This window comes from Neolamprologus multifasciatus, chromosome 5, assembly GCF_963576455.1.
Source record: "Neolamprologus multifasciatus chromosome 5, fNeoMul1.2, whole genome shotgun sequence".
Lineage (NCBI taxonomy): Eukaryota > Metazoa > Chordata > Actinopteri > Cichliformes > Cichlidae > Neolamprologus > Neolamprologus multifasciatus.
In genome coordinates this window covers 3166726-3187525 of record NC_140443.1, presented here as the reverse complement: position 1 = coordinate 3187525, position 20800 = coordinate 3166726, and the positions used below count along the sequence as shown (strand labels likewise).

The following is a 20800-nucleotide window of genomic DNA, read 5'->3' as shown; positions in this document are numbered from 1 at the left end:
GTCGTCCTTTTGATTTTGCTGGTAGCTGTATATAGTTTAGTATAGTGGGAGCAAACTGCAAATTACCTGCGCATGTCTTCCCGTCATCGTTCACAGTGTATCCGGGCAGACAGAGGCAGTGGTAGGATCCAGGAGTGCTCTCACAGATGTGCTCACAGCCGTGGTCTGACTCCAGACACAGATCCACGCCTGCGTCAGATCAGCATTCAGAAAACCAGCTTCAGTATATTTAACTTACAGCTTATTATCACAAAATCAAAATCATATTCCCGACAACTTTGTGTTTTTTCTGTAGAAATTATCGGTGCCCCTGAAGGAAAAGCTTCATCTGCAAAGCATGATGGGATTAGTGGTTTTAGCCCTGCTGTCACCTCTTAGCTGCAGGACTCTTCATTTTCACTGAGAGCTTATTTTATTTCACTGATTTACTTTTTGTATTTATTTTATCCGTCTGCATTTTGCATCTCCCACTGCAGGATACCAGACTGTTTTTTTTAGCTGAAGTCCAGTGTTGAATAATAGCAGCATGAGGAAATATCGAGCACTTAAGGGATTTGCAGAGGTTGTTATGAAAAAGTATTAGGTTATCCTTCTATGTCAGAAGGATTTTGTAATATGTTTTTTTAAACTCGAGCTAGACGTTGTGTTTTTAATTACATAAAAAATCTACGTTGGCCCAGATGAAGCCAATGTCATGAAATTTTAATCCCACAGATTTATTTGAAGTCTTTTGCTGCTCTTACATCAAGATGACTTTAAATAAAAGTGATCCAGTGATACAAAATCATTTAGATGGAGATCTTATAGAAACACAACTTCCAAATCCTTGAAGAGTGGAAAGTTTTTACATTCCAGTAAGATTTTTTCACTCACACGAATCTTAAAACTTACTAGTTACACAACTCATCTTAATTGACTCCAGCTCAGGGTAAATGTTTTTTTTTTGCTGATTAAAAGCTGATTTTTGTTTTTAAATAAACTCATAATTGTCATTCTTCTCAGGTACATTAACATTTTGTTTGAAAATAAAAACACAGTATGCTATATAAGTGGTAACATCTAAATATACTACAGAATATAACACAAGTGTTAGAAATAATAAGACAAATAAAAAGCACCACATATAGTAACAGCAGTTACTTTGTATTTCCCGTCCTGCAGTCTTACCGCAGAGCTTATCCTGGAACTGGATGCCAAACTGGTGAATGAGATCAAAGGACTCAACCAGGAAGACGTGGTCCTCAAAGGGCGGTGACGCCATGGCCCTCAGTGATGTCATATCTGCCCTGGCCACGCCCACAGCATAGATCTCAATGCCTTTTTCTCTCGCCTCAGCGGCCACCTCAGCCACGCGGTCCTGAGGACGTCCGTCTGTCACGATCACGGCCACGTTTGGAACCTGAAGCCGTCGGCAGAACCAACCAGAGACAGCTGTTATTGACGTCCCCTCCATCTTTGTTTTAGCCCATAAATTCAGAAACATTTTATTGTTTTAATTTTTTTATTAAATCGACAGACGGATTGGGGCTGCAGCTGCAGTAATACGGACGCTGCACCGGTCCGTCGTGGTGAAGAGGGAGCTGAGTGTAAAAGCGAAGCTCTCAATCTACCGGTCGATCTACGTCCCTACCCTCACCTATGGCCACGAGCTGTGGGTAGTGACCGAAAGAACGAGATCGCGGATACAAGCGGCGGAAATGAGCTTCCTCTGAAGGGTGGCTGGCCTCTCCCTTAGAGATAGGGTGAGAAGTTTGGCCGTCTGGGAGGGGCTCAGAGTAGAGCCGCTGCTCCACATCGAAAGGAGCCAGCTGAGGTGGTTCGGGCATCTGACAAGGATGCCTCCTGGGCGCCTCCTGGGTGAGGTGTTCCGGGCATGTCCCACCGGGAGGAGGCCCCGGGGCAGACCCAGGACACGCTGGAGAGATTATATCTCTCGGCTGGCCTGGGAACGCCTTGGTGTTCCCCCGGATAAGCTGGAGGAGGTGGCTGGGGAGAGGGAGGTCTGGGCCTCTCTGCTTAGGCTGCTGCCCCCGCGACCCGGCCTCGGATAAAGCGGATGAAGATGGATGGATGGAATTTTTTTATTATCCCAGCTTCATCAGGTAAAGTTTGGCCAGCCAAGGCCTCAACTCTTGACTGCTGTCCAATCCTCACTGCACTAGACCCTCACAAAGCCTCCAGCATTTCATCTACACTTTTTTAAATTCCTTTATGCCTCTTGTGTCCTTGGCACGTCCTCCTAGGAGGCCTAGGACACAATGGAGAGATTATATCTCTTGGCTGACTTGGGAATGCTTTGGTGTCCCCCCCCAGAGGACCTGGAAGAGGTAACCCTGGGCTTAGACTGCTGCCCCCATGACCCCAACAGAAATGTCTGTATGTATGCATAGTTCTGCTCAAAGTTCTGCTATAACAAACTTCTACAAAACAGGTGATGATATTTATTTCTGTGATGATTTAAATACAGATAATTAAATGGTAAATGGCCTGTATTCGTGATGGCAGCTACATTGTAGCCACAGCCACCCTGGGGCGCACTGACAGAGGCGAGGCTGCCGGACACTGGCGCCACCGGGCCCTCTGACCACCACCAGTAGGCAACGGGTGAAGTGTCTCACCAAGGACACAACGATCGAGACTGTCCAAGCCGGGGCTCGAACTGGCAACCTTCTGATTACAAGGCGAACTCCCAACTCTTGAGCCACGATCGCCCAGAGGGCGAGAAAAGTAAAGATTTAAAATGAAAATGCCTGAAACCACCAGCACAACTAAAGGAAACGGTTACAAAATGGTTTGTTGGGTATAAGACATCCAATAAGTACCTTTGGCCTGTCTCCAGCCTCTGGAGTAAAAGCTTCATTCATCATGTATCTGATGGCGAGTCCGGTCATGGTACCCTGAGCGAGGGGGATGATCTGATTGATGGCTTTCACTATGTTGCTCAGCCTGGCGTGAGTCTTCAGAGTGAACTCAGTGCGGACCTGAAAGCAGTGAAGAATTCAAAGATTAAAACATCATCTTAAGACCAGTTAGTGATGAGAAGGGTTACCTGTCAAGATGGTAAATGGCCTGTATTTGTATAGCACTTTATTTAGTCCCCAAAGCGCTTTACACGTTCAGTCATTCACACACTGGTGATGGCAGCTACATTGTAGCCACTGACAGAGATGAAGGAGTACAACATGAAAGGAGGTCTGCATCCTGTCTGGTTACTCTACCTGACTGGAATACTGAACAACTCCCACTCTGGTGGCATTTAGTCCAATATCCAGGGTGTTAATGATGTCAATCATAAACTTCCTCATGGTCTCAAACTCGTGTGGCCTAACGCTGCGGGAGCTGTCGATGAGGAAGACTAGATCCACCGGACCAGTCTTACATTTCTGCGCAGGTTCTGGAAGAAAGAAGAAAAGCAGAATCTGTTCAAACTAGATGTTTCAACAATGGGGGAAAAAATTCAAGAAGAAGTCAGCGATCCTCTGACCTCAAAAGCTCCAAATTTAAATTTGGTGAGATCCCAGAAAACATGAAACATGGGGATTTTTATTGTGTTGTTACACAAATTATTCCCCAGCAAATGCTTCGTTCCTGTTTGAGTGATGTTCACCGCAGTGTCCAGCTCAGGAAGCTGCTGAGCCTTTTTTAAAAAATATTGTGTGATATAGTGTGATTTCGACACATGAAACACAGACGTGGCCTCTGAATGATGTTAATGCACGGAGGAGACTCACAGGTGAGATGGTGTCGTGTCTCGTGTGAAAGGAGCAGAGCTGTTTTGGTGCTCTGAAGAAAACCTAAACAATTTTACTGTTGTGACTGATCAGTAGGATAAAAGGCTGCTTCTTTCTTATTCGACTTTCTTTTTAAACTGTGTGGATTTTACTCTCTCTCTCTGAAGCACGACAGCAGCAGCCGTCCTCAAACATCGGTACAGCGTTCACATTATTTACCACCTGAGCGCTGCTTCTCGGCGGCGTCAGCTGCCACAGGACACCTGTTTTTGTCTTTATATTTTTCAGACGCGCTCCCAGGTTGTAACATCATCTAGGTTCAAAAACGCTGCCGTCATGAATGAGGTATGAGGTGGGCTTGTGTTTGTGGTGTGGCTTTACGAGTTGGAAAGAAACTGTTTGATTAATGCCCATCCAGACTTTCTTCAGACAAAGTGAAAGTCACAACAGACGAGACTCAGCGTCAGAATAAGCAGACGTGCGGGACCGATGGAATCCATCTTTAGGTTCAAGTAGACGTCAACAGTGGCCAATTTTTAACGCCTTATAAACACGTCCACTGCATTGTCTGGTCACATAAATCAAGTCAGCGGCAGATGTAATGTATAGGTGTCAGTGATATGTCCTGAAACATTCGTGCCTTTCACAGAAGTCATAATTCACACGCTTGTATAAAGAGTCCTATTCAGTGACCTGCGGTGGCAACATTTACAGGTTATAACTTTTCTAAAAAAGTCCTCAACCCTTCTTTTTACATTTTTATCTAAATTTGGGTCTTTGCCGTTTCTTAGTCCTAATTTGGTCAATTAAATTAAACCGTGACTCCAAAAGTTAAAGATAAAAACAGTTTTGAACTCAATAGAGCCACACGCATGTCGCTGTGTGTTCATGGTCAGCTAACATGATCTCAGTCATCACAAACACCTTATATTAGACATTTTAAATTTAAATTATAATGTTTTCCTCCTTTTCGAGGACACATTTACATGTTAATATCAAACATGTTGAAAGCTTAAACAACAAAGACTGTAAATGGGTACGTCCTCATGAGCCAAAAATTCAACAAGGACACCACCAAGGATTATTTTGAACTATTCATGCAAAGCTACCCTTAACCCTCTCAAGGCAGGCGTTGCCGATTTGCAACAGTTAAAAACTAACAACCTGATTACCCCACATACATATTTTATGAGGGGTTTTTTTACTCATAAGTACCACTGCAGGACTTGGTTGTGCATTAGCAACAAAAAGTTTAATTTGAGCCTGAGAGGGTTAAAGTGAAAAACATATGGCTCTGGTAAAGGTGTAATTGTGCTATCAAATGGTTGTTTAAATCATTGTTTATAGTTATCGACTGACTGCAATCCACTGAAAGCATCTGATTTAAAATCATAGCTTTCTTATTTAGGCTTTGGTGTGACTCTGTGTTTCTATTGTGATCCAAACCCACTTTAGCTCCCTGTTCTTTTGATCATCTAAATGCCCATCATTAAACATTTATCTCTCATTTTTCCAGACTTCCTTATCTTTCATTTATTTTCTTAAATTTAAATTATGCCCTCATTTATATATCCTGTTTAGGAAGAGAAACGTCTTTATTTATTTTTTAAAATAATTTTCCAGTAATTCTCACAGTATCTGCACACTGACCTGTTTTTGGTCTGGCTGTTGCGAGGACAGCCAGGGTCAACAGGATGAATGCGCTCAGTTGTCTCATCTTCATCCAAATGATATCGATCTAGCAGACGGGTCGCTCGCAGCTGGGCTCAGATAAATTGGAACAGGATCCAACTGTGAAGAAAAGACAAGCAAGATAGTGCCCGCTTTGAGACTCAGTCACATACAGCTTTCATGTCTGCAGATGGAAGAGGTTAGGATGGACAGATTAGTCTGCAAGACATCAAACTTGGACACAGGAGATCCCTCTTTCCTTCTTTCCCATGCTGACGATGCTCGAACAGGCACGAGCCTCATCAGCACATACCTTGATTCTTATCTAATCCTTCAAAGCTATTTGTGTCTAATATGTGTGCCTAAACACACACAAATTAGAAATTACCTCTGGAAGACATTCCTAGATCACATCAGACACACTTAATCGTTCTTGAGAGCAACTGAAGTGCTTTGTCCTTTGAGCTTTGTCCTCATTAATACCAAACGCATAACTTCTGTGCTACGATTCAGGCCTGACCCATCTGTATGACGACGACTGTGACAGATTTTTGAATATAATGTGAATTTAATTGTGAATGGATGTCTAAATTAAAAACCACCTCCACCTGTGTGGCTCGCCATGTTACTTGTATTAGCAGCTGTTGGTCATGTAGATACCTTCTGGATTTCATTACACTCTTACTGAATACATACACAACAGGAATGTGCTTTCAGGGGTTCTAATGATGACAGAGATTATTTCTGAACCACTGCCATGATGCGTACTTGGATGGAGCTTTAAATGGAAAACCGATTTACTCAGGAACAAATAAAATACTAAAAAAAGCCAAACAATAACATTTTTAAGTTATCTAAGTGACTTATATATACTTAACCTGAGTAGCGAAAGACAGCGGTGGGTTTGAAAACGATTTTCGGGGAGTCCGGTGCTCTCAGCGGCTCTAGTGAGCCTAGCCCCCGGCTAGCTATCGAGCTAGTGGGTAACAGACGTTTCTGAAAACGTCGGAGCGCTTTTGAAAATATGTGGTGTCTTGATAAACTGAGCAGATATTTGAGGTTTACACAGCTACATTCTCGCCTGAAAATATGTTAAACGTTTATTTTGTAACACAGAAAGAATAATAAGAGTAATATTAAAACTAACTAGCTGCTGCCATTGTTGACAAATGAACAGGGCGCTATGGATTCTGGGACACAGCTTCTTCTTCTTCGGGGTTTAACGGCAGCTGGCATCCTTGTACATGCAGTGCTGCCATCTTCTGTTTCAGTCCGTTATTACACTCTTAAATCCTACTACTTATTCCTGCGTCTTTTGGGATCTTACAAAGCTTCAAACAACGCGTCGACTATTAAATTAGTCGTCGACGATTTTGATAGTCGACGTAATCGTGGCAACCCTAGCTGTCTTATACCTTATATTTTGGAACATATTCTCCACTCACACAACTGAAAAATGTTTAATCTCTTGAAGCTCACCAGAGTGATCTGTAAAGTGTTAATGATGACAATGACAGTGAAACATTCCAGTCCTGCCCCTTCATAAAACACTCAGCGTAACACACCTGGATGAGGTGCACAGCAGTACTTGCTAATAGAAGGCTGCAGGCAGACACAGAGACCCTAATGTGTCTGCAGGCGAGCAGCTCCAGCAGCAGCAGGGGGATAATGATAAAGTCTGGGACGTGTTTATGTTTGAGGCACTGGGTCAATTCAAACAGGCAGCATGAAAGCCACCTCTCTTTCATTTAGGCCCACAGAGAGGGGTCCTTCGGGGGTTTATCGCTGTCTGACTGGCTGCCAGAGACTGCGGTCATCACTGGCTCAGATCAGAGTAATGAGTCAACAGACGTAGCCGAGCACAAAGGCTCTTTTTTCAGTTTGTGTCTCTGTTTGTCTCGTTGCCGTTCCCTCCGTCTCCTCGCCCACTTTCTCTCATCTCTTTCACTCTCGTCCACATATTTTCACGAGCGTCTCTGCAGCGAAAGTTCAGCCAAACATTTGGAGCACATTTTTCTTGCTTTTATGTTTTCAAGGTTAGCTGGTGGTTATGTCTTTATCATTTTGACACTGACCTGTGCAGAGCGCATCAATCATCACAGCTTCAGCCCCTCGTATTACACAGATCTCGATTCCTTCTACCTTCAAACAAAGATTATCAAAAGCAATGTTATTTTTCTAATTACTGAAAAATAGTATTCAGTCCATTGTTACAAGTGTGTGAATAAAATGAATGTGCTTGTTATTGAAGTTCAGGGTGTATCAGACTACAGTCAGATTGTTCCCACGTACACAATATTAGATCCAGATCCTGACACAGTGAAATCCTAATCAGGGCCCTGGTAGCAATTTTAGTGAGCGTGACAAATGTGCATTACTCATGTCACATAGTGCAGCCTCTGCTGTGACGTGACTGAGTTCATATAGGAAAATGTTTCAAGAAAATGTGTTTTTTATGGTTTTTATGTAAGGGGACCTATTGTGTTAATTTCCACCTCCACATTTCATACTTTATTAGCTTATACTAGGCCTGGGTGGCCCCAGTTTCTCTCCCTTTAAAGGCCCCAGTACACCCGCTGCATTGGTCGCTTCACCTCCCACCAGTAATGTCACCGCACAGCCACTTGTTTTTGTGCTCACCCCGACCTCACAGGTAACTGCTGCAGTTTTCTCCTGAAAAAGAAGTGACACCACATCATGTGACTATATTAGAGATAATTAGAGATATTAGAGATAACTTCCACAAATTGGAAGATTACTATACTTGTGAGGACTAACAGTTTGTAGGCATTTTCTAGACTCAAAATGTGGTTTTAGTGACAGAGTTACAATTAGGTTATGGTTATGGTTAGGATTAGGCATTAATTTTTCATGGTTAGGGTTAGGGGCTTGGGAACAAGGTTCAATAGTTTTGGAATTTTCATTAGTTTTTATTGTTATTTAGTTTTGACTTCAGATTTTCAATTTTATATCAATTTTAATTAGTTTTTACCATTTGTTTGCTAGTTTAGTTTTCTTTTTTTTGAAAATCCTTAGTTTCAGTTTAGTTTTGATTAGTTTCAGTTATAGTTTTAGTTGTGTTTGCAATAATTAAGTGTAACAAAATCCCAGTTTCATCATATCATTCTCTTCTGTTTATCCTTGGGTATGTTGCTATTCCAGCGACCATACCCTGCACCCTGGACAGGTCGCCAGTCTGTCGTAGGGCTAACACGCAAAGACAGACAACTCACATTCCCACCTATGGGGAACCTTTGGGTTCTTTAAAAAGAAAAAGAAATTAGGGCAGATGAACAACCTTTGGTACCAGGTACCTATAAAAAGATATATCTTGGCCCCAATGAGACTATGAACTCTTGCAGCACCAGGTGTTCCTAATTTTGGTTCAAGTTAGGAACACCTGGTGCTGCAAGACTTTTTGAAGGCAATTGACTCACACAGTTGTGTAGATATCCCAGTCTCCATCCATCCATCCATTCGCTTCCGCTTATCCTTTTCAGGCGCTGGAGCCTATCCCAGCTGTCATAGGACGAGAGGCGGGGTACACCCTGGACAGGTCGCCAGTCTGTCGCAGGGCCAACACACAGGGACAGACAACCATTCGCACTCACATTCACTCGCACATTCACACCTAGTGGCAATTTGGATTCACCTATCCCCACACGCTGCATGTATATCCCAGTCTCAATAAACATATTCGCCAACGCTTCCTCTCGCTTGTGATGTTCCTGCGAACTGACCAACCAGCAGCCATCGGGTCGCCGATTGAAGCACTGCATTAATGTTTTTTGTGGAGTTGTCTCGGGATGCATCACGCTGCCTTGCCTGGGGTTAGCTTCTGTTTCTGGGGATGAGGGTTGGGCGTGCTCCTTTACCTTCTCAAGGTAAGCTAGATTACCAATCAAAGCAATCCCAAATTAGACTCTGGCGCTTTCTCCCGACTTTTGCTGACACGATTTTGCGCGTGGACGAAGCAGCAACACAGACGACTCGACTAGCGTACTGCCACCTGCTGGCATAATGAGACACAGCAAGAAAAAACTGGAAACTACACCTCATTTTCACCCTTGACTATTGTATGACACACACACATCAGTGAAAACCAAACACATTTTTGCTATAAATTCAGTTAATTTTAGTTCGTTTTGTGAACACTCATTACAGTTTTAGTTAGTTTTCCTTTTTTCGCAAAGTCTCGTTTTTATTTTTATTTCCGTTAACGAAAATGTTTTTTTCACTTCAAGTTTTCATTATTTCGTTAGTTTTCATTACCAATAATAACCTTGCTAGGGAAAGCATTATGTCAATGGGATGTCCCCACAAGATATGAATACCCGACGTGTGTAGTACAGCTTTCTGTACCCACAGGGCAGCAACCAGCCCCCCACCTCCCCTTTTCCTGTCTCCCCCACTAAACAACAATCCACTGGTTGCTGCTGCCGCTCAGCGTGTGCGCCGCAGACACACACACGTATCACAGCTCTGCCTCAGCCCGGGTCACAGAGCAGCATATGTTCTATAATTATCCACAAAGAGAATCTTTCAGCTCAGAGCCAATATTTTCTCGTTAAACATTTCATTGACGGGTCGGTGGTGACGGCTGCCGCTCGCTGTGACTGCGAGGCTGCTAACAGTGTGAGTCTTACTTCAAGCTCCTGTTTCCTTCCATTAGCACAGTAAACAAACTGAAATGGTCAGCTCGCCAACCACTCTTGGAAATTTATTCACTACAATATCTTAACTGTCCACTGTGATATCAGTTTTATGAACAGCACATTATTTTGTGCAACTGCAGCACGACAGTATAATGTATTTGAATGGGCTTTAAATACAAAATCACATTTAGAAAGGCAGCTAGATGCTTGTGAGGAGCAGTTTGATGCCACATACTGGAGAGTAAATCAACCGTGCAGTTTACTCAGCTACTTGTAACAAGGCAGTCAGAGAGCAGAGATATTGTTGATGTTGGCGTGAAGGTAACTTTACCACGAGAGATGAAACACAAACTGTTTCTTTAAAGTTCTTTTCGAGCTCATGCAGCAAAAATGAACCTCTGGATTTATCCACGTGTCATTTTTAAAGCTGATACTTAAGAGGGTAAAAAGTCAAACTCATAAATGTCATAATACAACCGTCAGCTGTGTTTAAGGACAGTCCATCTCCAAATCATCTGCACTATTTAAGTTTGGGTTTCTCTGGTTTGGAGATTTCAGCGGAGAGGATGTTTGCGTTGTCTTGAATCTGCTGGAACCAAATGGCATTCATGGTTAAAACTCCATCAACACATTTAAAAAACACTTTCAAAAAAGCATGATCCCATTACAACCCTTGTTACATATTTTTCATGTAACTATTTTCTTTCTACGGTCTACATCCATCAGTGAAAAGACTCAAACAGCTAAAATTAAAGCTCAGCTGCATCGATCCTGTTACATACAAACACATTCAGTTTCATATTTCCTGTTTAGTTTATGAAAAAGTAACATTATTGTTGCTTTCAGTGAGTTTTGTAAATTGATCAGTAAATCCATAATGAGTCATATCATCATTAGATGAATGCTGTGGAATATAACTTCTAATTTTCTGTGATTGTAGTGATGTAACCTCCACTACACCAGTAAACACTAAAGTAAAAGTCCTTACATAATTTTTACTATTACTGTCTAAAGAATCAGTTTTATGTCAGAGGCTCCATTTCCACATTTTTGCAGATTTCTTAGCTTCCCATCAGCTCGTCTGACGCCGTGGACGCGTTTGTGCTGTTACCGAACAAAGTCAGAGCACAGACGATCACAGACACACTTAGACAACGGCACATTATCAGGCCTGGGTTTCCTGTTAGCACTGCTCCCTCTGGGAGAATATGTTGATGCATTTTCCTGCTTTCCCTGCACTCTTCCCTGATGTCAACTCACACTGAAGGCAGTGCACAGGAGGAACTCTCACCTGGCATGGGCATTGCTTCAGCACCTGCAGAACGCATTTACAGGACGTTTAAGCTGCATTAGGCCTGATGGTGATCAGAATTATCACGTTACTGAAGGAAAGAATTGTAACAAATTGATTATTGGCTAAACTGATTATTTTCTGAATTAATGCATTTTTTGATTAAATGACTAATCGTTTAATTGAGAAGCAGTTTCTTTTTGGCTGTTGTTTATCTGCCTTAATTAAAACTCATCTCCAGTTTTTTTTAACCCAAATAAAGTGACTTTAACTTTAAATAAGAGTAAACTGAAATAAAAATCTCATCCATGAGCTGTACTCAGATTTTCAGACTTGTGGAAACGGTTCCTTTTCTCTGCCTCTCAGAATATTTTTGCATCATTTTTGAAGAATTTAATATGTGGTAAAACAAGTTTTATAAAACATAAGAATAATAGATTTGGACAGTGGACCTAGGCTGGCAGAATGAGCAGGATCGCAGCACATTTCAGTCAAAACACTGAATATTTTTCAGCTTGTTTTGGATCCATTCTTCCCCATCTGTCCCTCGCTGCTCAACAGAGGTTGACAAATGTGACTTCAAACTGTTCATCTGGCATCTCACATCACCAACAAACACAAAGCCCTTTCACAGAAAGCTGGCAGTTTCAGCATTGGTCCGAGCTGGCAGTAAATCATAGGAGCTGTAGCATGTGTTTTTGGTCCGGTGACTGCTGACAGATGGAAAGCACAGGCATCTTGTTGACTCCTGTTGTTTGTTTTTGTCGGGCTTTAATGTTCGTTGCAGATGTCATCGCTGATTGTGAAACACAGAGACACTGCACGAAACGTCAGGCTCATGAAGGTATTTACATGTAAACATGAATTTCTACAACTCTGAGGGTACAAACCCAAAATTCATCCTGTTACAATCAAGGTAGGTCAACAAATTGGAAATGAGTTGGGATTTTTATTGAAAGATCAATAGCACTAAAATCTGTGTGAGGACATGAAGTCAGTACATGGTAAGCTTTGCATGAAAGACTCGCTCTCTAAAGGTTGACGATTTAAATATTGTATCTTGATGTAGAAAGTCAGGAGACGTATGTGAGGCTTGGGGAGGACTCGTATGAGGATGTGAGGTGTATGATAGTAGTGGCAGATGGGTTTAAGGTGGATTATGTCAGGGAGCTTCTCTGAGCTCCTTTTGATTTGCAGTGGTGATGGACGGCCTGACAGATGAGGTCAGGCAAGACCCTCTGTGGATGATGATGTTTGCAGATGACACTGTGATTTGTAGTGAGAGTATAGGGAGATATATAGGGAGCAGGTGGAGGTATGTGCTGGAGAGAGGAGAATCATAAAGCTAAAGGCTTGAAAAATGAAAAGTTTTGTGGATTTCTTCTGTTCTCAGTTTCATTAGAAATCTGCTGCTACAAATGCTCACTCATTAGCAGAGGGTGTTTTCCTCGTGTTATGAAGCTAATACAGTATCCTGTACTGCCAGCAGGACTGATTTACAGATTGTAAATAACAGCCCTTCTCAATGACTAACTTGCATGTTCCTCATATAAACTGAAGCAATGTTACCTTGAAAATTGCTCATTATTGTGCCTTTGTTTCTAAAAAGAGCTTCCTGAGGGGGTTTAGCCTTTTTATGGGACTGTTTTTAATGTTTCGTGTTTTTTTTTATGACTAAAAACCTTCTTCCCCACATGTTAAAGTATAAAAAAGAGCAAAGAATGAAGCTATTTGCATTTTTGGCTAACTGAATAAATTAATGAAAACCTGATGTTAGATAAATGTAGAAAAAGAATCAGCCTGCATGTACCTGCAGTGTTTGCTGAAGAGGAAGGTGTGTATGAGAAATCTGCAGTTTGGTAACAGGTGATTATCTCCTTATCCACACACACACACACACACACACACAGCATGGCCTGATAACAGGTCCGGGATGAAGTGCAAACATGCACAGATACACCAGAGCCCTTCTTACTGTAGCGTGACTGTAAGGTGTAGTGGAAGCTCTGCTCTGTGCTGACTGATCATTGGACTGATTGCTGGACATTTTAACTACGCTGCAGTCGTGATGGGCAGAAACTGAATGTATAGAACAGATTTTTTTCTGACTTTAGGCCAGAATATAAACAACAACAGGAGCATCTAAACCAGAAAGCTGCAGGACAACAGTCTGACTTCAGGTCAGCTAACAGTAAGACCATAACGAGATGTTATTACGTGCTGTTTTTTAGCCGATGCTGAAGTTCTCATGGTTTGTTTTTCACCCTGTAAGTTCTTCAAAGCCACGTATGTTGTCGCCCGTCAGCATTTCTGAGGCTTTTACACAGATAGTGAACCCAGCAGCAGAAAAACATCTGATTTCAGTGGACCATCAAACTGCAACACAAAGCCAACCTAATGTTTAGTCGACAGCTGCCTGAAAAGAATTACACAGCTCTTGGACTCAGTGCTGGACAGTGAAGTCATTGTTCTATTCCCCCTCAAGACTATCTGCTAGGTGTGCATTTGTTGGTCTACGTCACTTACAGTTCTCTGTTAAACCTGAACTTTTTCTAAAAAAGCAGAGTGACCATGGACCCGAGGAACACCCCATCCTAAATTCAGCAGAGGCCACGCCCATCATGGATGAACTGGATGTCGGGGAAGATGGCAGGAAAGGTTAGTAGTATTATTTTGTAATCCTATAAATAAATAAAACTTATTGGAAAGCACTTTTGTGGTGGTGCTACGGTGGCTGCAGCTCCCTCTGTTGGCCAAACCTTAACACAGCGTGTTTACTTCTGTAGTTCTGTTGAGTGTGAAATATTAGGAAAATGTAACAAACGAAGTGCAGTTGTGTTCTACGTATCGTGACATTGGCTACTGTAACTGAACAGTGATAGAATAAAGAGGGTACGTACCTCGACCTGAGCTGAACCTGTCCTCCACACCGAGTGTGACTCGAGCATAGACTGTATATGAAAGATGAAGCCACCGTCACTTCACCCATTGTTTTTTGAGTTCCACTTTGAAGCCTTAAAGTTTGCATGTTGGTTGTAGTCCTGTTTAATGTTGGGAGCCCGACATTCTCACTGTTATTTAAACAAGAAGGTCAAGTACTAACCTACTAGCTAAAGCCAGCAAGGCTAGTTAGCAAGCTGCATGAATAAAATGCACAACAATCAGAAAAACAGCTCTTACTTTGTGCTCAGCAGCATTCTAGACTAGGTTAGGATTTTACTCACCCAAACTAAAGCACAGACTTCTTGGATATTTTCAGTTACACGAGATAAATCATTTTTAGCCTCAGAGGCTGTGACTCAGAATTATTTCCCTGGATATAGAAATGATCCAGACTAGTTAGCTGACATTATTTCTTGAGGACATCAAGATGATGTCTCCCAATTTTACTTATTTTATTATGATAGATATTTGGACAGAATAACTCTTTTTGTACTCTTTACGGTAAAGAATCCTTACAGAGAATCGTGGTTCCTGATCTGAATGTCTACACTGGGCCAAACCTCTGAAGATTTTTATGTCAATTCATCTGTAAATATGATGTGGTCCTGAAACCAAACAGACCGAACTGAACTAATCACATCACCAACATACATCTCCACTAAAATTAGTAAAGAAACCAAAAACCAAAAAAATCAATTGGCCAAATTATGATTTCAATGCTCAGCAGTGCCTGTGACGAACAGTACAGGGCCTTTCGTCAGTTCTGTGACATAAAGCATCTCATGACAGAAACTTGAGTTCTCACATAAAACTGTTCTGACATTATTATGGTCATCAGACCACAATTTGAATTTTTTAAGTGCGAAAAAAAAGAAAAGAAAAAAATATCATTATATGTTGTGAAAAGAGGAAAAAAACATCTGGAAACTAGGGTTCAGTTTGATAAGTGAAGTTTCGAAAGACCAGTCAATGGTGACATGAACTGAGTGGACCTGTTATAAACGAATGCCTGACATGTGAAAACATCTTATTTACCCTCGTCCACATCGGCCTCTGATAATGATGCCGCCCCGCCCCCCTGGGGTCATGACCCTGAGGTTAAAATGGTGACAGATGACAGATAATCTTACCTTTCAGACATCCGTTTAGAAAGTTTCTGAGATTCAGTTTATCAGAAGTCTAACGAAACAAGCAAAGAAAGACTTAATTTACAGGTTTGAAGTGTTAGCGCTCGCAGTGAAAGTGAATCGGTTCTTGTTAATGTGACTATTAAGGGAAGCTGTGTGTCTCCTTTCATTCTCTGTTTCTTTTTGCTTGTTACTAAACTGTACTAACTCTAAAATTCAAGCTCCATCAAACCTCCACGAGTAGCAGTTCAACAGTAACCCTGCTTGTTGAAAAAGGCCACAAGTACCTGACACGTCAAGCTCGACTGCCAGAAAACACTTTCAAAGAAAGAAAATTGAACGTCTCATTTGGAAGAAAAAGTTGATGGTCTAATGCTGGAAAACGCTCCAAAGCCTTACACATAGCTGCCCTGATAGATCCTGTATCTGATTATTATTCCTCTGAAGAATAATTTGCACTGATTTGAATTTTACATTCAGTTTATGAGCAGACATTATTAAAATGTCATTTTTACCTTATCTGTTAATTGAGAACAATGAATCTTCTGGAGGCACAAATATTTCTTATTTAAACAGCTGGATTTGAGGTCAAACATCATGATGGTGAAATACTGGCTCCACGTCTGATTGGGTCACTTGTAAGATTGTTTCCCGACTTGTCACAAATACACACCTCAGATTATAAAGCACTGTGCAACAACCTCGAGTCACCTCGATTTCATTAACATTGGAAGTAGGTGCAGCGATTTATGAACAGATGTTCTGATATAATCTACACCTCGCTCAGATTGTCTTCAGCCGCCTTTCCACTGATAACATTTCTGCTGAAGCTTGAATAGCAGATGGATCAAATAAAGACCCAGATGCTTTTCTCAGGTTCTCTGTTGGGTCTTTGCTGGATTCTCTTCCTGTTTCTTAAGGACATGACTTCAGACACCGTTCATCTGAAGCAGACAGGTTTGTGTTTTAGGCATACGCTGCACACCATGATGAGATATATCAAGTTGCTGGCTAATAGCTCTTTGGTAATCACCTTGTTAATACAAAAAAACATTTTTATGTTTTCTTTTATAAATAAAAAATAGATAAAAACGTTTAGAGATAAGTGGCTTAACAAACAAAAACATTGTTCTGCTGCAGATAACTTGAAAAATACAAGATAATCTCCTTTGGAAACAAAAAATAAAGAGATGAGGGAAGCCTCGAGGCTGTGGCCTGTGCAGATGTAGAATTAGGCATGCATCATTCAGTATGATAAAACTTAAATGTCCACGTGTGTTAATAAACTGTGGTTATCATTTTTCTGTGGGCTAAACTGCTTCCTTTCACAACAGTAATGCTACACATCAAAAAACAGCCTCGTCTCTCTATTGGTGTTGTGTAAAGCTGCCAAAGACATCTGGTATATAACACCAGCAGCTTGGAAAAAACTGCAATATTTTATAGAACGGGAACAAAAACAAACTTGATAAATCTGAGGAGGCGAATCTGTTAACAAATAAAGGGTGTAAAAAACATTCCTGCTACACAGACTTTCATTAAAGGTCTGCTTTTTAGACAGATCAATGGATGGCAGTGTTTTCTACTGACTTCATGTTCTATCAGTGTGAATATGACTGAACATATGCAATGTTAAGAGGAAGCACTGAGATTAAAACAGCAGGTGAAAGAGCAAGATGTGGAAAAACAGAAAGGACAGAAGTTGTGACGCACAGTTTGACTGACAGGCTGGACTCACGCTGAGAGGAAAACACATCAGCTCTGAGCTTCAGAGATTAGAAAGCCGGACAGAGACGGAGGTCATATGTTTGTGTAACATAAAGAGAGCCAGAGTGAGCGTGAGGGGAAAGAAAGGATGTAGAAGAGCTGGAGATCAGAGAGAGCAGTTTGGATGTATACAGTGAGGCGGGCGGAGCGGCTGCGGTTGTTCTGTAGGCGGTTCGGGGGTTTGAGTGGCAGCTGGAGACCATATTGAGATGAACACAGCACTTCTTGTTGTTAGATTTAGATTAGAACCAGATGTTAAGTCTGCTACTGCGAGCAGTTTCACTACCTGCCTGTCTTTGAATTACACCCCGACTTCCTCCACCGCCTTTTATTATCATCTGCCCGCGAACATAAATGGACCTGAGCCCGGTTATATAAAGACCTGACTGCGGCTCAGGTGGGTAGATTATCATCAGCAGGGTTATTAGGAGTACAGAGCCTGTCAGGGTATGTGTCCTCGCTATCGCATGCAGGGAATATTACCGTTATAGAAAAGGACTGAAAGTCTGAATGTGGCTGTGCAGAACAGCTTCTCAGTCCCAGCTCTCCTTTTTATTTAAAACACAAACAAACTTAGGAGTAGGTCTAGGTTGAGTCAAACAAAAACTCACCAGTGTTTGGTTTTATGCATTTAGTGCAAAAGAGAAATTCATTTTCTCATCTCGTCAGCATGTGAGACAACAAATAAAGTCAACTAACAACGTTTTACGACTCTTTCACAAACAGATCTGGATATATTTGTAGTTCATTGTATTTCTGTTTTGAGTAGTTCTCAAAAATGCAAAAGGAAAAATAAAAAATAAAGAAAAACTGCAGCTATTCATGCAATTCTTGGCTGATTGAGTTCCAGAATGAGCACTGCATTATTATTCATAATGACACACACTTTTTTTCCTAGAAAAAGGAGGTGTGGACCTCTTGTACCCAGTAATTTGTACCCATGGCTGCATTGATAGCCCAGGAGCCCCTTGTTAGTCACGCCTGCACTGCTGACCCGTTTAAAGTTTCCCAGAGACACGGCGTCGCTGATCATGCGCCTGCATCATGACTCTGTCACCTCCAGTCTGTCCACCTGCCTGTATGGCTGTATGATTAAGCTTCTCTCTGACTGACTGTGCTGACTTAACCACGTGAGCCCTGACCCGTCTGTGTGCTCGAGCTGACTCTCCCTGAATGGTGGCTTTGACTGCCTGAAGCATCACCTCCAGGCAACCAGTGTGAACCCAAAGCCTCTTTCCTTCTGTCTTACACTCACATCTATTTTCAAATGTGATGCTTTTAAAAAATCAAAACATGAACATCTGTCAGCATCTTTTAGTGACCTTTAATTATCTTTCCACTTCATTTCACTGACTCATCATTTGTTTCACTTCAATGTAAACACTTACTGCAGCTAAAACCGTACAAAAATCATAATAACATCAGTGAGAACTTGTCTTTATTAGTGCATTATTATCATGATCAATACTTTTTCCAAAGATCAATGGTGTCTTTGAGTTCATCTGAGCCAAACTGGACCTAATCCAACATCCAACTTTCAGAGGCTTTTCCAAGCTCCTTAAATTTTGAAGGGCTCTTTGGAAACTCTCAGTCACAAACTGCTTGTGTTGGCATCTGACTAACGATTATTTTCATTAACAATTTATCCACAGATCATTTCAGTGAATAATAACTTAACTGTTTTCTCTGAATGCCACAGAATAACTCAGTTTTGAGTTTTCTTTTCCTCCCAGAAGCTGAGCCCATTTTTTTAGTTTCAAATTTAAAGATTTTTACTTTAATCAAGAAAAACAGTGAATTGTTGCATTTTAAAGTCCAGACTGTTTGACTGGATTACTTGAAAACTGGTTGAAATTATTAATCAGATATTAAATTAAGACAATTCAGTTAAAACTTTCATGCACACATATCACAAGTGACCACATCACACGATGAACTCGATGATTTCTGCTTTGGCCATACCTTTGCTCCTGAAGCAGGCTGCAAAGCACCGCGTTGTGCTGCACACATCTCCTATTTCACTCGGTTAAATTAAGTTTAAATGATGCGACACTGTGATCTGACTCATCATGTTAATCTCTGCTTTGAACGGTTTCACTGTGAAATCAATCTAACACTTCGTTTCCTCTCAGAAACACTGCTGCACCGACCCGGCTTCCCCGAGGCAGACACCGCTCTGTTATACCCCCCTCCCCTGTCCCCGGACCCCATCAGCCCGCTGACTCACCTGGGGACGCTGCCGTCCGGACACGATGCAGCACGGACGGGTGGATGGGACAGGTAAGACGGAGAACCAGCCGGGTGCTCAGACCTCCGCGACAAAAGTCCCGAAACACACGCACGCAGGGCGTCCCGGGTCGGGAAAGGTGAGGTCACGGTTTGCTGGAGTTTATCCCAAAGTCTCTGAGAGGAGGTGAGGAATGAGCGCGTGGACGTGAAAAGGTTTCAGGTCAGCTTCGTGTTTCTGCCGCGCTGACCTTCCCTCGGTTTTACTCACTGTTGGAATGAAGTGGTGCAGTGATGGTGAGGAGGTATAAAAGTGCCAAGACGTATTTGGGGAGGTAGAGACCCCGCCCCCCGGCCTTTGAAATCCGAACAATGTTGAGCGCGCGGAGAAGTTTGGAGAGGTGAGACCTGCTACGGCGCACGAGCGCACAAATGTTTCTGCTTCATAAAGTTTGTCAAGTGTTTTACAGATAAGTTGTGACTGATCAGTGACTCTCTAATGTTCAACTTTCTCACTCTAACGTCATTACTAAAGTAATGTGATTACATTAACAGTTTTAGGCCAAAGAAAACGAGTCCCATGTGGCAGGAACTGTTCATGTCAGACGAACCAAAACAGTTTGAATTATGATATTTGAGTTAAAATCCTGCACGTGATAGGATATTTGTTTTTATGAATAAGTCATGTGACCTGAAAATATAATCCGATTGGGTGTTACTGTCTTTCTGGCCTTTAGCTATGAAAACTTAAATGTAGTTTGAAAAAGACTGGAGCATAGACTGCATATAAAAGATGAATGTATCCCCCCTCTTCTTTTCTCCCTTTTATTTTCCTCATTCAAGTGAAAATAAAATAAATAAATAAATAAATAAAATAAACAATAAAAGATGAATCAAATAGACCATTACGGCAAGGCTGGGATGGTCAATTTGGTAAAGTAAATCCGTTAGGCATCTTTCTTCACCTTTAGACAATAATTCTGATGGCAAAAGAACCAAACGGGACAGGCAAAAAAAAAAAAAAAAAAGATGGATGTATCCAACTTGGCATCACAGCTTGGTTACTGAGGTCCAGTTTTAAAGCTGTGCATTTAAGCTGTTGCTATCTTGGTTTTGTGAACCCAGATGTACTGAGGTCTTTCCTGAAGCATATTCTGCTTCATTCTCATCTTTTATTTGGGAGTTGCAGGGAGCATTTCTACATAAACCCCTAAACAGCTGGACTTTATTTTGCAAACAGAATGGTCGCCCCCTGCTGGTCATCAGAAAGAAAGCTGCTTTATAGGGTATTTCCACGTCACTGTCACGCTTCAGCCATCTTTTATATACTGTCTATGGCTTGGAGCTACACTTCTGTTTTGGTTGAAGCAACATCTTATCCCATAATCG

General features: G+C 41.7%; 2 protein-coding genes across 11 annotated transcripts in view; one reads left to right on the top strand and one right to left on the bottom strand.

Annotated features, from left to right (window-relative positions):
• Positions 1-19725, bottom strand: part of matn4 (matrilin 4) — a 32328-nt gene extending 12603 nt beyond the window's left edge. For 2 of the 5 annotated variants that reach the window (XM_085160409.1, XM_085160411.1), the window contains exons 1-6: positions 19413-19724; positions 5382-5522; positions 3219-3394; positions 2823-2981; positions 1168-1399; positions 67-189 (exon numbers count right to left, since the gene is read on the bottom strand). In XM_085160409.1, coding sequence (XP_085016535.1) covers positions 67-189; positions 1168-1399; positions 2823-2981; positions 3219-3394; positions 5382-5454 — 763 coding nt within the window. In that variant the 5' untranslated portion in view covers positions 5455-5522; positions 19413-19724. Of the gene's footprint in view, positions 1-66; positions 190-1167; positions 1400-2822; positions 2982-3218; positions 3395-5381; positions 5523-6098; positions 6193-19412 lie in introns of those variants that run through there. The other 3 variants (XM_085160410.1, XM_085160407.1, XM_085160408.1) reach the window with 3 other exon arrangements.
• The window catches only part of rbpjl (recombination signal binding protein for immunoglobulin kappa J region-like), a 28309-nt gene continuing 19158 nt past the window's right edge, over positions 11650-20800 (top strand). For 2 of the 6 annotated variants that reach the window (XM_085160415.1, XM_085160416.1), the window contains exon 1: positions 13931-19465. In XM_085160415.1, the coding sequence (XP_085016541.1) occupies positions 19227-19465 (239 nt within the window). In that variant the 5' untranslated portion in view covers positions 13931-19226. Of the gene's footprint in view, positions 13540-13909; positions 19466-20800 lie in introns of those variants that run through there. The other 4 variants (XM_085160419.1, XM_085160418.1, XM_085160417.1 and 1 more) reach the window with 4 other exon arrangements.